Source organism: Anser brachyrhynchus (assembly GCF_964034855.1).
Source record: "Anser brachyrhynchus genome assembly, chromosome: 6".
In the NCBI taxonomy this organism is placed as follows: Eukaryota; Metazoa; Chordata; class Aves; order Anseriformes; family Anatidae; genus Anser; species Anser brachyrhynchus.
Window position 1 is genome coordinate 11,963,491 of NC_137700.1, and position 15,962 is coordinate 11,979,452.

Below are 15,962 nucleotides of genomic sequence, written 5' to 3' on the forward strand. Positions count from 1 at the left end.
TGCAGCTTCCTTTGGTTTGTACTTCCCCAGGAAAGAGTACTCAGAGAACGTCTACATTGATCAGCCAGCAGGTACACCACTCCTGCGCATCCATGCCTTGAGGGATTCACACGGAGAAGCAGCTCACTTTCATCTGTGCCAGAATCTTGTCATTTCTCGAGCAAGATCCCATGAAAATCATTGGTTTCAAATTAGAGAAAAAACAGGACTTCTCTACCTCAGCAGGAGCATAGATAGAGAAGACTTTAACATGTTGTGTAAGTACACGACTAGCTTCCCTTGTTGAAGTATCTGTTGTTAAAGGAAAGTTTGTTTGGATCATGAGATTTATCAATCAGCCTATGACCGCTGAATTTGAGAAAAAAACACATACCTTTTAAAAATGGGGATCCAGAACCAACAAAACCCACAGCAAATGCAACAAGATGCATACTAAATCAAATGCTAACCTGGGACAGATCCAGCTGCTTTCTCTGCAGGCTCCAATACAGCAGGAATGTTGGACTGCATCAAATCACTTTCCTGCATTTCACAGCTGCAATAAGTCCCAGCTTTACACTGAGATTTGCAATTTGTTCAACTACTGGTGCAAATTGAGCCAATTCCACTTTGTCAGTGTTGAGTGCTTAGTGTCCAGACCAATGCAGTTAGTTTACTTCTAACTCTCATATAAACAGCCCTCAAAGTCTTGTAACTTGGATTCACAGAGTTAATTTGCACGTAACACCAAATAGTTCTTGGAAGAAGTAGTTATGTGTAGCTCTCTTTCTCTTGAGATCTGGTTTAGTTAAAGAAGCTTATTGTTGAACTATAGAAATGAGTTACCCTAGGTTTTTCCCTTTCTTTCATGTTCTAGCAGTAAATTGGTTTTGGTGATTTTGATCTATGAGGAAATTAGATATCATTAGATGGTGGAGGAGGAAATGGGTAAGGAGCTAATGGCCAACTGCTGTGATCACTTGCAGAAATTCTGCTGTTGGAAAGTCTGTAGTAACTGTCGAGTTTAAGGGCCATATATCAACACTACCCTTTGATTTGGGTGCCTTGATGTTTAAATGTTCAACTTCAGACACTTACTGTTTTATTTTTTTCATGCTTATTGCTTGTTATCTTACCCATTTTCACTGCATTTTTGGTACTTGGTGTTCATGTATACCAGATAGCAGTTTGTAACTGAGCAAGGGAAGAATAGCTATCCAGAACTTGAGTGTCTTGGGGTTTCTTGTTTTGTTCACATCATAGTGACCTATAGACTCTTTTCAAGTGAATTAGCTGTGTCACAGATACTATCATTCTGTCTGTAATAAAACACTGGTAATCAAAATAATTAAAGCTTAAGGGTGTGTTTGTAGATGTCATGGGTTGATTTTAATGTCAGTTATATTTTGACCAGCTCTTTCTATTTCAGAACAATGAAGCAGATTGTCCGCTAAACATAAGCAAATTGATCCATATCCTCAACTGGTATAAATTCACAAAGCACTGTTATTTAAATGACAGTAGTTATGCGTCTGTCCTCAATATTTGTTACCATTTTGCACACTATTTTTCCCTACTGCAACCCCACTCTACTCTAGTCCCTTTGAAAACAGTCCTATCATAAAGCTGATTACTAGTAGTGGCTTACTGTATGTCAGTGCCTTACAGGCAGAACCATTGACACCATTCAGTGATGTTCTATATAATAAAACGGGTAGTAACACCTATAGGTTTTTGGCTTTCTAGAGTTATTAGGATTAAAATTTAAGGTCGTTGAACCAGTAGATTATATATCCAAGAATTTTTCTGTTACATAATAGAACTATGTGGTTGTTTGTGGAATAATGGGCTAGAACATTAGAAATTGTAAAAGAAATAGCTTGTCGTCCATAAAATATTTCTTCTGGTGTGTTTTTTCTGAAGCTGTAGGAAACTGGATGACATTATCAAAAGTGATGCTGTATGTCTTCCTTTCATCCCACCCTTTCCAAGAGAAGGAATGTGACTCTGCTCCTCGTACGACAGTTGTCCTCTCCTTGATCAATGCTACTGCACCAGCTTGCAGTTCACTGACAGCAAGGCAGCTTTGCTTCACGGAAATGGATCTCTCCTTTCACATCAAGGAGAATAAACCACCTGGCACATTTCATCAGCTCCAGTTACCCTCAGTTCATCATCTGTGTCAGAATCTCAGCATTTCCTACAAACTGCTGGCAGGTAAAACTGGAACTGAATCTTTCGGGTCCCAGCAATAAAGGCAAACAGCTGCACTATTAAGATCTCTCTTGTAGTAGATCTGCTAGGTTGATTCTCTAAAGGAAATTCCCTTGCAAATGTGATCTGAGCCTGAGCATTTTGCCTTTGAATTATACAGAAAGGATGGGAAGGAGGACTGTCTCCTTCCCTAAGGAAAGGATGGGTTTTAGTAGTTTTCACCTGGCAAGAGCAGATTTGGAATATGCTGAGCTTTAAATTGTGCTTCTTCTAGAGTATAAGATCTTCCATGTTTTCTGTCTACCCTAATATAGCCCCACAACTTTCTTTTGTTTCACTTCTGACTCTGCCTTTTATCATGCAGTCAAAATGTCCAAATAGATTACTGGAATGTAGAAGAATATTACAGAAGAAAACAGAGTCCTATAATGGGAAGTGATTGTCCCCGTTTATACTGTGGCTATGTTTTTCAGCCGAAGGTATGCCCTTTCGATACAATGAGAACACCACCGGCGTGAGCGTGACACAGCGCCTAGACCGAGAAGAGAGAGAGAGATATGAATTGATTGCCAAATGTACCGTGAGAGAGGGCTTCAGGGAAATGCAGGTTGAGGTGCCTTTCCTGGTAAATGTGTTAGATGAAGATGACTCTCCTCCTTTCCTTCCTAATGGCACTGATACTGCAGATGCTGTCGTGGAGTTCAACAGAAAAGAGGTAATATTCTCCTTGATCTGGTCTCTGAAGAAGGAGCACAGTGGTTGTAGGCGCGGTTATTGGCATCCAGCACATGGTCACACCATGCTCTTCAGAGCTGTGATTGTAAAATGGTGATTCTGAAGAATTCTTCCACGCCTCTCTTGTTATATCTTATTCAGACCCCAAAATAACAACAATTTGGGTCAGGAAAGAATAACGTAAACAAACATGAGCAATTTGTGAGGTCAGGATGGGCCATTGCCAAGACTGTGGTTAGGGTTATTGTATCTTTCCATATAGAGCTCTACACTGTATTTGTTACAGGGTTGTTTCCACCAAGCGGCTGAAATTGAGTGTTGTTAGAACAGGTGCATGTGAGAATCCTTACAAGATATAAGAAACACATTCAGAACAGTTATTAGGATGCCGTACCAGTGTCAAAAAGTGAGGAGAAGTGCTCATCCTCTGCAGTGTTGATTCTGTCCCTGCAGACAAACTTTGCACTTGCAAACATGATAACATTTCCAGTTTTAGGCTGTTAAAGGAGAGCGCCAGGATCTTACTTTAATGGTCTCCTCCTAATTCTCTTTTACTGTGCCAAGGTGATCTTTCAAATGGACTGAATCCCTGGATGTCTTTCTGTGTGCCCCTGTACATGTACACACATTGCTTCAGTAGAGAAGAGTACAAGCGCGCTTTTGGCTCTTCCAGTCGGAAAGCTTAATACATCAATGATATAGATAAGGCACTTCTTTATGGGCCTAAATGATGCATCTGTCATGACAGGACTTTTGTTTCAGAACAGCAACCTTATTTTTTTTTGCAGTCAAATTTCCCTTCAAAGTATGTTTTGCTCATGTTTGTGTCTGGAAGGGAAAAGAGTGATTTGGGGAGTTTGCTGCCACCTTCAGACTACAACAAGCATTGACAACACATCATGTTTGCCTGGATATAACGCAATTCCTTTTCACGTTTTTGGAAGAATTCTGTATTTGTTTCACTTAGCTCTGGATGAAAAAGGCGAAGGTCTCATAACACTGTGTTATAAATTGAAATATTATCTTTGAAATTATGTGCCTGCAAAGTGTTCAGAATGTGGTGAGTTTCACTGTGAGTTTGTGGTAGAAAGACAACCATTATATTTGGAAACTGTCAATCTTTTCTAGCAACTAAATGAGCTTGAAATAACAGCATTACTAATAAAGAATTTTAAAGGCTGCGTGCATTCAGTGTCCGGTTAGAAAATGGCAATCTAGTAAGCGAAGCAGAAGACAGACAATTCGGGCCACTTCTGTCATTTCAAGTGAAGCTTGACCGGAGTGAATGAATTTCCTTGTCATTTAAGTACATGTGTTAGTTACCTGCTTATTTAGTAGTTTTGTAGAATAACACTGATTAAATATGTTTGTAATACAGTACATTCAAAAATACAATTAAAGAGCTGTGCATGTGCACTCATTTCCTGCCTTAAAAGTTTGGGATTGTATCTGGATTAGATTACAATATAATGATGTACTGTGTGTGTATGTATATATATATACACACATACACACATATAAAATATAAAAATTAATATATGTTAAATATGTAATATGTTATGAATCTATAAATATTTTAGTATATTGTATATGTAAATATATATATATATATAAAAGTGATTGAGTACTCTAGCTGCACAACTGGGGACAGTCCAGTTTGAGGTTTTCATGTGGCTCCTCACTAATTTATCCAAGTGTCAAACTTAAAACTTAATTAAGTGGAGATTGTTGTGACAATAACATTAAGGCCAGATAAACTCTCCCTTCCTAGGCCCTGAACGTGACTGTGAACACTAACCTGCTTTAATAAAATGCTCCTACGTATTTTCTGGAGAAAAACAAAAACAAACAAAACCAAACAAGTGTGAAGTATTGGTATACTGAATTTAAAATTAATTTGAATAAAAGTGGGCCTAAATGAAAGTTGAAAATTTTGATATGACCAATATTTTAATCTCCCAAACACATGTCAAGGGAAGAAAGCTTCAAGGTCAGTCAGCAATGTCATTTATGATTTCCTTCCAGGGAACTGTCCTTGCAACACTAACTGTATGTGATGCAGACACCACACCTATTTATCCTCTTGAAAGCAGCAGAAAGAAATACACAGGAACCATCATTACTGATGATCCGTGGATAAATGAAACATTTCGGGTAGAGCACATTTTTGATGAAATCCACTTCAGCCCAAATGGCAGCCAAGTGAGGGGAACTCAACACGAGTACAGTAAGGTCTCTTTCTTCAAATAAAGAAGTTGTTTGATAATGATTGACAGTTGCTATTTAACTTTTTCAAGCATTTTGTAAATTTTACCCAAAGAAAGCTGATAAATTTCAAATTAAGCAAAACACTGAGCTTTAAGCATGTACTGAAAAAAGGGTGTATTTCTGGGATAGGGATTATATGGGGTGATGTTCATTGTACAGATAGGTGAGAGGTTTTGATTAAGCCACGGTTGGGTTCTCAACATGGTCATTAGCATGGAAGATCACCTTTTCAGTACCTCTTCAAACATCTTGTATAGCACAGAGCATAAATCCATGGGACTGCATTTTTTTTTTTTTAATTTCCTTTCATTTCCTATTAGGAGTAACTTTGATATTTATAACTTGGGGGGGAGTACAGTATCAAAAAATACATTCTTAGATAATGTTGGTTTATAATAGACTAATCTTATCTTTTGTAGAACTGGTGCTGAATAAAAGTATTTCAGTCACAGAGCATCGTTCCTTCCAGCTGGATGTTTTGGTGAACGACACAGAATTTCATGGCCCGGAAAGATCGGTGATGCTTCATTTCAATGTCTCCATCCTCCCTGTCAGCATTCAGTTTCCAAACACAACTTACCAGTTCACAGTGAACAGAAATGCTGAACGCTTTGCACAAGTAAGAACTGATTTAATTATACTTTCACTCTGTTAGAGTCAGAGCTAGTAGGTAGATAACTAGAAGGTGAGATGCAGGAAATCTAGGCTCTATTTCTTGATTCTAGCTCGCATTTGTATGCAGGTAAAGTTTAGCTATCTGTGTTTCATGGTACACTATGAAATTACATATTAGATTATGAAATGTGAGAATTCTAAAACTGTTTCTGGCTTCTCCCTACTGATTTAGCTACATACTGGCATAGTTGTTGCTAGTATTTCATTCCTAAATGTTTATTTTCTGCAATTACATGGTTATTTCTGCTTGCTTCTGTGGAACAGCTGAGCTCTTCTCTACTTTTTTTTGTCATGCGCATAGCTTTCAGGAACTCTTCAAGAATTGACATACAAATGTGTTCTCCGATAGGCATATGGTTAAAGCATTGTTTGTAGCTGTTTTATGTGATGACAAGATGACTTGCTGGACGTGGACACAGTGGATATCGAGTAGACTGGACACCAGCTCTCACCATATAATAGCAGAATAGAGGGCATACGTGAAAATATTAATTGACAGAAATAGAGACATGTACTATCATCAGAGGTACTGGCAGCCATTAGCGTCTTAGGCATAAATAAGTGGGAAAATGTCAACAGCAAAAAAAGAGCTTTGTCCTAGCTATTGAGTCCCAGCTCTACATATTCTAGCATTTTTAATGGCTTTTCTCTAGATAATGGCTAGTTAGTAATTAATGTGCTTCCTAATTTAACCCTCATTTTAGTTTAATCACTACCACTGCCATTAATAATGCCTTCCAGAAACACCTTCTAACAGGTTGACATTAATCAGGTGAAAATTGCAATGTAATTCCTGTGGAACATGTGCATTAATAAGGAACTAGTTCAATATAATTAATTTTATGAAAGTGAATATTAAAAACATCAATGATGAGCTGTTTTGAGGGAGCTGCTGAGAAGTATATCTTACTACTAAATAAAGCTGTAATACCACTGCTGTATTTGCAACAGAGAGAAGGATTGAGACTAAAATATGATAATCCTAATTGCAGAGAAAACCAATTCATTAGAAGTCTCCTAAGGAAGAACTCAGTTTTAGTCATCCTGAAGCCTCTGGCTAGTTGTAAAAAGAAGGAAAAAGGAAAGCTGTGTATAAATCATGTTTTTATATTTAATCTGATGAAATGCACTATGGTCTGGTAGCTTTTGAGAGTACAGAAAAGGCCTTACATGATGAATAAAAATGCTGCTTATTCAAGAGAGATTTTACCCACAGTCTGCAATGAATAGTCTAAATATGAGAAAGCCTCCGAGTGATCACATAGCGGGCTCCTTATGAAAACAACTGCTGTATGACACTTCGTGATTCCTTGTTGCTGCAACTTTTAAATTTGCAGCCTGTTAAAAACTTCAGAACACATACTGTGCTTTTTGCACAGATCACAATAATTGTGATGTTAGGAGGGTTTTGTTGCTTGTTTGTTTGTTTGTAGCACTAGATTGTGAAAGATTTATTCTCACTAATGTAGAAAACTGTTGCGTGGAGACAAGGTGAAACCAGTGGTTTTCCTCCTAAAAGAAGTAACGTGAGGTGCATAAGATACTTACAGTCTAGTTCTTATCATTTAAAAATGACTCCTAACTGCATGTATGTCACAACATGACTGTAATTGCAAAAAGGGGGGAAAGTTGACTATTAGGTATGCATGAATATGTATGAAATAATTCTTTTTTGTGTGTGTGCATGTATATATACAAGCAGACATACAATAACATTATGAATTAATGAATTAATTCTCTGTTGTCCAAATTAAATTTGGTTAAACCATTTTTATCTGTGCATGCCCTAAATTGTTTGAATGTGTTTTTTTGAAGACTGAAAATAAATATTTTTTTTAGTTTCAGAACAGCAGAACAAAAACGTGTGTTTTGTCAGGACAGTTGAACATTTGACATGGATTTTTAGGGTTTCTGGAAACAATGGCACTTTACAGTAACCGTGCAGTTTCACTGGGTGGCAGTAGTAGCTGGGAAAAACTGTTTCTTCCATGAAGAACTTCCAAGTCTGTGGAATATCTTTGTGTTGCCTACATGCAAATTCACAAAGAGATCTTGTTCTGATTCTCAAGCAGCAAAATGGAAAACTTATTCTGGCTCTGAAGATGGTTTTCTTGATCAGTTAAAGTGTCATCCACTTAGTTCTGAGACTGCATTTGAATTTACAGTGTGGTCAGGTTTGGAGTACAAGTCGATGTAAGCAGTTTAGTCCCCAGCACTTCACATTATTAAAGTTGGCTGCATAATTAGCTGTGATGTGCCAGAGCAGTGAGAAGAAGTACTGAGCCAAATCAATATGAAGGCTGAACTGTCTCTTGCCCTAAGGAAAACACAAGAGTGTGAAGAAATGATTAACTGCTGGGCTGATGCCATTTGTCTATTTGAACAGCTAAATGAATTGAATAACAGAAGCATGGCCTGATGGTACAGGCTTGCCCAGTGGCATTTAACTTATCAAAGGACTTAAAGCCCTATTGACATTTACTGAGATAAATGATGAATAATATAGGCTGAGATTTTTAAAGAGCTTATATGTCTAAATGTCCCTGGAATTCAGTGAAGAGGAACATTATCATTATCCAGACTTTATTAAACTCTGGAGCTCAAAAGATGGATTTTTTCCGTTCCTATTCCTGGTAAAGATATTTTTGCGTTAAGTGCTGTGTGTCTTAAAAACTGCGTCTTTGTAGATTCCTTCCCTGTATCTTGATGTCAGCCCTGATTATCAGGATTTTTTCCACCTTCCTCATGACAAAGAGGAGCTTTCCTGCTTCTACTTCGTTCCCCTGGGGCTGTGCCCTGCTGCATTTGAGATCTGTGCTGTCTCCAGAACCTGTGAGGCAGAGCAAAATTACAAGCTTGGTCTTTCTCTAGTGGAACCAGACAAAAATGGGAAAGACCGTCTTTCCTGCAGAAAATGTTTGAGGGGGGCGTTTTTAGCTTCTCCTTAAGTGATAAAAAGAAAGCAAAACTGGCCCCTGCTGTACTATAGAGAAAATCTGTTCTTTAGGAGCTCTAAATTTATGTTGCGTCCATACCATTTGCAGGAAACTTTTGTTGGTAAAAGGGTGCCTGGACAAAACAGTTATGGCAGAGTAGACAGCAAGATAGGTCAATTTTTATCTGGTCTATATAAAGGTTAATGTCATGGGATGTAGCCATGTTCTACTGCATCAAAGAAGCATCACTGGGAACAGTTGCAAAATACTGCCAATTGCAATACAACACCAAACCTAAAATGACATGGTACTGGATGGAGCCTGTTTAGACAGAATTTATGAACAGTTGCAGTCTTGTCTTCACTTCCTTTTCTTCTTGCCAGTGCCAGCATGCTGTCAGGAGAAGACAGCATGGAAGCTGACTACCAGTAATGGCCTAGTTTCTGCTTGCTTTAGTAGTCTTTGTATGCTACCCTGACACCAAAGAAAAATAAAAATGCCAAAAAACACGACAAAACAAATGGTGCCAAGTGACCAGTTAGCACGCGAAGGGAAATGTTGGATGAAGTAGGATTATTCCATGACAGAGTATGCTTCTAGGACTGCAAGAGCTTCCTGTCTGACTAAATAGTCCAGGTTCATAGGAAGAGGGCTTACTGTTAAAAACAAACAAACAAACTTTTTTTCTTTTTACATTCTTGAATAAAAATGCCAAAAACAAGATGTGTCCATCAACTTTTTTTTTTTTTTTTAACCAGCAGTAGTGCTACTTGAAAACACATCTTAATTGAAGCCTTTGAAAAGAATCCATCACCAAGTCTCCTTAAATAATACCCCACCCTTCACATTGTGGTTTTCTCTGCAAGGAAAGCCAGTTTGTCTGGATCTGATCCGAATCCCACTCTAGTAAATGGAAAAAACAAAGAGAGTTTTGGATCAGTTCCTATAGGAGCTGGACAGGAGACAGGGCTTTACATTCCTGTGCTGCTTAGATAGATTGTTTCAGATTGACGAGTGCTCTAGCATAGATATTCTGGCAGGCAGGAGTTCATATATGGCAAATCCACATATTTTCATTTTTAGATGAAAATGTTTAAAAAATTGCAAATGGGAAACAACGAGTTCCTTTCTCCTTTTAAGGCTTTCTGAAAGCCCTGCTGGCCAGAAAGTTTTGACTGTAGTATTACAAAAGTTATGCATTAGCAATTTCTATTTCCGTCTGATTTGAAAAGAATCTCAGCTTTGTTCACGCTGAACCATTTGCTTTCTTAAGCAAATACGAAGTTTTTCTCACAGATCGGCCTGGGACAGAGCGGAGACTGAACCTAGACTTTCCCAAATCATAGGGTTATGTTCTCACTGAACATGACCTACCACCAGCAGTAGGCACCAAATATTGCTGAGTCCCCGGGCCAAGGTTTTTAGTGTTTCCACTGTTAACCAGAAGACAATGGTAATCCTTCTCCTCTTGTTTTTACTGAGGATAAATCACACTTGAAGGACCTGCTTAGTAGTTGAGGCTGTGAATGTTGTCTACCTGGATTTTAGTAAAATATTTGATGCTGTTTTCCACAGTAGTCTCCTGGAGAAGCTGGCTGCTCAAGGCATGGACAGGGGTACAGTTGGCTGGGTGAAGAACTGGCTGAATGGCCATGCTCAGGGTCATAGGGGATGGGGTTCAGTCTGGAGAGTGGCTGGGCACCAGTGTCATTCCCCAGGGCTCAGTCCTAGGGCCAGTTTTGTTTAACATTTCTATCCGTGATCTGGACGAGGGGATCCAGTGCACCCTCAGCAAGTTCGCAGACGATACCGAGTTAGGTAGGAGTGTTGCTCTGCTTAAGGGCAGGAAGGCTCTGCATGGGATCTGGATAGGCCAGATGGACAGGCCCAGTCCAATCGCATGATGTACGACAAGGGTTAGTGCTGGGTGCTGTGCTTGGCTCGCAGCAACCCCACACAGCAGGACAGGCTCAGGGAAGAGAGGCTGGGAAGCTGCCCATCACAAAAAGTACCCAGGGGCGCTGGTCACCAGCCAGCTGAACTTGAGCTGGCAGTGGGCCTATGTGGCCAAGAAGGCCGGTGACATCCTGGTCTACATCAGGAGCAGTGTGGCCAGCCAGATCAGGGAAGTGACTGTCCCTTTGTACACAGCACTGGTGAGACCACATCTCAAATACTCAGTTTTGGGTCCCCTCCTGCAAGGATTTTTGAGTTGCTTGAGTATGTGCAGAGAAGAGCAACAAAGCTGGTGAAGGGACTAGAAAATGAGCTCTGAGGAGGGACTGAGGGAATGAGGGTTTAGTCTGGAGGAGTCTGAGGGTAGACCTCACTGCACTCTACAACTACCTGAAAGGAGGCTGTGGCAAGGTGAATGTCAGTCTCTTTGCTCAGGTGACAAGTGGTAGGATGTGAGGGAACAGTCTCAAGTTGTGAGGGGGGTTTAGATTGGATATTATAAAGAATTTCTTCATAGAGAGGGCGGTCAGGGATTGGAACAGGCAGTCCAGGGAAGTGGTGGAGTCCCCACCCCTGGAGGTATTTAAAAGACGTATAAACAGGGCACAAAGGGAAGTGGTTTAGTGATTGGACCTGGCAGGTCTGGTGGATGGTTGTGTTTGATTCTGAAGGTCTTTACCAACCTAGATGATTCTGTGGTTCAAGTTCTGTTTTGGTGTTAAAATATCAAATCATGTATAAATGCTAAGCTGTGGAAGGTAAACTATTCTCCATTTTCTTTAAGATATTTTGGGGAAGAACAGAATATTTTTGATGTACAGTTTTGTTTCTGTTGTCTGTGACTTCTTTGTTGGTGTTTGAGCCTAGATAGGAAAAATCTGTATTGAAAACTGCATGAAATTCCGTGGTGTGAACATCACCTACAAGTTACTGTCCCCCAACGTAAGCTGCTACGCTGTCAGCATACTTCAAGGGCGAGAAGACAAATATGGAAGCCTTTATGTGAATGATTCCTCTGTACTACGCAGACCTGAATGCAAAGAAATACAATACACTATTCAAGCTACAGACAAGCAGAGCAGGAAACATACCAAAACACTTCTCACTATTGTATTAGAAGGAACTCGTAAGTACCTGAGTCAATTAGAACAATCTCCTTTTTTACATGTGTTACTGGTATTAGGTCATGAGTTAGTTCGGTGATCCATAAACTGATGGCATTAACAATGAGCATGAGGTTGAGCTACAAGATACAGATTGCAGTTTGTGTTTTTATTAGTTTTGATTCAGACCCAACTGCAACAGATGTTTATTTGAGGACGTCATGCAGATAAAGTGGTGTACCATGTGTAATTTCTAACGCTTATACACACACACACGTATGAAACCATAATTCTTTGGCCTGAGTATATTTAATAATCTTTCTCGCAACTTTCCTCTCCCATTTTTATTTATTTATTTTGGTCTTACATTTTGCTCAATATTAATGACACAATTGTATTCGTCTCATTTTACTGAAAACGCCATAAGGGCAGAGTGTTAGAAATATTCTTTAACAGCCACAGCAGAGGAGGGTTACACAGGGGATGTAACCATTTCTCTCCAAACCATTATCTCACTTTGTGCAGAACCTGAAAATTTTACCTCATAATTTCCTCACTTTCCTTGTTTTGTATCATAGCTCCTATGTCAGGAGGGAATGGGTTGATGAAGAATAAACAAAAGCCTCAACTTTACTTTTTGTGAGAGCGTCGTGCTGTCTGAAATCACACATTCCTAACTTGCACTCTTGGGCTACTACTGCATTAGCCCAAGTACAAAATATTTTTGCTTAATTAAAAGTTTTGTATGAAACTGTGACCTATGGTCCCTATTGCTGTGTTACCAGAAATACGTTAGCATATTTCTACAGTTCTAGGCATTGACAGTGTGACATCAAGAAAAAATGACTATGCCATCATGTTCTTACTATTTAATTTCACAGAAGAGAAATGCCTGGACTTTTAAAATGTTACTTAAACAAATTGATAGTCGGGTCAGTCAGTCTTCACTCGGTCTTCTCTCTTCCCTCATCTCTCCTTTCTTCCTACCCCAGAGAAAGGAATTTTCCTTCTGGTTTGAGCTAACTTGTTGTGTATTCATCTCCCTTTTACTGAACTGACAGCAAACATTCTCCCCAACAGTTTTAAAAAAAGAAGAGGACTGCCCGGACTCTTGTGCTGTGAGTAAGCGCTATGCTGAATGTGAAGAGTGTGGTGGCCTGGGAGTCCTAACAGGAAGATGCCAGTGGAGACAGGGGAGTGGGAAAGGTACGTTTCTGTTGTCTGAAATTAAGTTTGTGTTTAGTTGTAACTGATCTGTGGAATTCTATAAACTGATTTATTTTAGCTGGACACAGATCTGATAGGTGGCAGTACTTTTGGTTATTCCATAACAATGCTTCTGTGTTGATGCTTTATCCTGTCAAACTGTATTGAGCATTTCAAATTCTCTTTGACAACCTTTGTAGTCAAATACGTGTAAAATTGTGTAGGAATGTCCTTAGCTGTAAAAGCTACTCGTCAGTCTCAAAATGGTCTCCTACCTCTTTTTCAAGTAATTCTCACTGTAACTGTGACCTACCCAAAGTGCTATCAAAGACACAAATCAGAAAACACAATGAAAATTATATTCCTTCCAGTTGCTGTTAGTTGTTGTCTGTCCTATTACATTAGAAGATGGGAAAGTATTTATAGTTATTCACAGATGTTTATTTTTAAAATAAGGTTGACCTGTATTTTGGTGTGTCATTATGCACTGAGCAGATGCAGTAAGTTTTCCTTCAAAGCCTCGTGGTATTTGTATAACTCTGTTTTCCTGTTAATAGGAATCACCACAAACTATTCCACATGCACCCCAAGTATCAAGACTTGTCCAGATGGCACCTGTGATGTAGTTGAGAGCAAAGATCCAGCTGTGTGCCCCCAGGACTGCACAAGTATGGAAATGTTTTAGGATTATTTTTTCTGTGTTGCAGCTGATCGCTGTTCATCAAGTTCTACTTTCTTAAGCCCAGATATTTTTACAAGTTCCACATATTTACCATATATGCATTGTCATACCTGCAGATGAATCATGAAAGAACGTTATGGTTATGAAGACTTGTTATTTTTGAAAGCAGTCAGCTTAACACCTGTTGGCTCTCAGTGATGGCAAGATAAGGTTTTCTCAGTAATTCTCATTCTGCTCCCTCTGTTAATTTGCAGGTAGTGTTCTTCATTGGAGATATTTGCTGAAACAAATACTGATTTTAGGCAGGTTAATGCCGTATTTCCAAACTGTAGCACATTGAAATAGAAACCACGTCTCTTTGAACTATTTCACTATTTACTAAATAAGTAAAAAGAAGTAAATTTCAATTCAAAATACGTGTGCTTAAGAAGAATCATTTTCAGAAATGCATCTGGCCTTATTTGACAAGTAACCATCAAAGTGATCCAACACCCTATCTATTTGAAGGTACAGGCAGAGACTCACATGAACAGCATTTACAAAAGAAGAACTGAAATACATTTACAGGTTTTTCTTCAACACATTTATTTGCATTTCACACACACATACCTGCAAGGTCACAAATCACCCTGAAGATACCAAGGTTAGCAAAACAATGTACTATACTTGAGCAAGTTCAGTCTTCTATGAGATGATCATTTTTTGATCCATTTATACAGCATTCAGTATCTAATGAATGAATAAATATGTAAGCATCTTACTGTTTTTTTTGATTAATTCTCCTGGTTCTGGCATTCTATACTCCACGTTTAAATTTTAAAAAGTTTTTGAGGAGCTACTAGTATATCATGGGCTAGGACCGAAGTTGTTCTATAAAAACGAATTAATAAATATGCACCTTTGTATTTCTCACATGAAAGAATGTGATTATGTATTCTAAATGACTTTTATCACATTATTTCATTAGAGTGCATAAAAAACAATCTGTAAAGTGGCAGAAATGATTGAAGTGAATGCAAGTAACTACTCTGATCATCTGATTTTTTTTTTTTTTGGTAATAACTGGAATTAGTTGCCATTCCAAAAGTGGAAATGTTTGTGACAGAAGCCTGAAAGAAATAGTCTGATTAGATAATAGCAGCAGGCAAGCAAGACAAGCTTTCAAGATGTTATGTATGCCTTTTTAATGCCTGAGTTGGATAATTTTATATGTAATTTGATGCAATTCAGAGCCTGGGATAGTGCCCAAAACCAGTATGTTTACAGACAGAGAAATGAGCATGTTTTAGGAGCTCAGAGGTGCAGAAGTACCATTATTTCAGCTTTTCCTGGCAGAGGACATTTCTTTGGAAATAAACAGCAAGTAATAAATAGAAAAGCCCCAGATGCATTAAGATCAAGGATATTCTTTAAGTACACACAGTTGCTAAAATACTTTGTTTTTATAATTCATCTGTCATTAAGATAGCTGTGTGCTGGAGTCCCAGAATTGCTTTCTCACACTAACACTATAAATATTAAATTCAAGGGCAGTCAGCTGAAACAGCTGGTGCTGCGTCTGTACCTATCAAATAGAGGCAACCTAACTGCATTCTAAATGAAGCACTTTTTTTGTCATAACAAGCTGCTTCAGGGCTGGGTGTGTGAATCTAACTAAATATTTGTAAATAACTTATCTTTGTAGGTTCCTCTGAACTTTGACATTCTGATAATGGAAAAAAATACTTGGGCTTCTACCTTGCTATGTTTTTGGCAGTAATTGTTCATTGCCTTTGGTTTTGTCTGAAAATCATTGTTTTTACTTTTTGAATTTCTGGAGTTTCTACATGGTATGGGATAGGATTACTGTTTTTCATTCTTCCAAATTATCTTGAACCAGGAAAAGTTCTTTCCCACCACAAGGCAATGGAAACAGCTGATGATTTAAAATGCAAATACGTAAAATACCCCACAATTCAAAACAGCATTGGAATTTCCCTACCAGCAGTAATTGGTGAAAAATACATTTATGGACCTCTGGAATACATATAGGAAGCTCCATGTTTCCAGTGTACACCCACAGTAAAAATGTGTTCCTTCTTTCCCTGCTGTGTAAAAAACCTTTGTCTTCAAATCTTTTGCTCAGTAGCCATTTAGGTAGGATCTACTGATCCTCTGCTCCCCCTTTCTTCCAGGTCCTCAAACACAGATAGATACAGTTTTTATATA

The 15,962-nt window shown here is 38.6% G+C and overlaps 1 protein-coding gene across 11 annotated transcripts in view; it reads left to right on the plus strand.

Annotated features, from left to right (window-relative positions):
• RET (ret proto-oncogene) overlaps positions 1-15,962 on the plus strand; it is a 127,679-nt gene that overhangs the window by 88,632 nt on the left and 23,085 nt on the right. For all 11 annotated transcript variants that reach the window (XM_080597237.1, XM_080597235.1, XM_080597236.1 and 8 more), the window contains 8 exons: positions 6-257; positions 1,903-2,196; positions 2,667-2,908; positions 4,954-5,155; positions 5,616-5,815; positions 11,631-11,889; positions 12,947-13,072; positions 13,630-13,740. In XM_080597237.1, the coding sequence (XP_080453363.1) occupies positions 6-257; positions 1,903-2,196; positions 2,667-2,908; positions 4,954-5,155; positions 5,616-5,815; positions 11,631-11,889; positions 12,947-13,072; positions 13,630-13,740 (1,686 nt within the window). The remainder of the gene's footprint in view (positions 1-5; positions 258-1,902; positions 2,197-2,666; positions 2,909-4,953; positions 5,156-5,615; positions 5,816-11,630; positions 11,890-12,946; positions 13,073-13,629; positions 13,741-15,962) is intronic.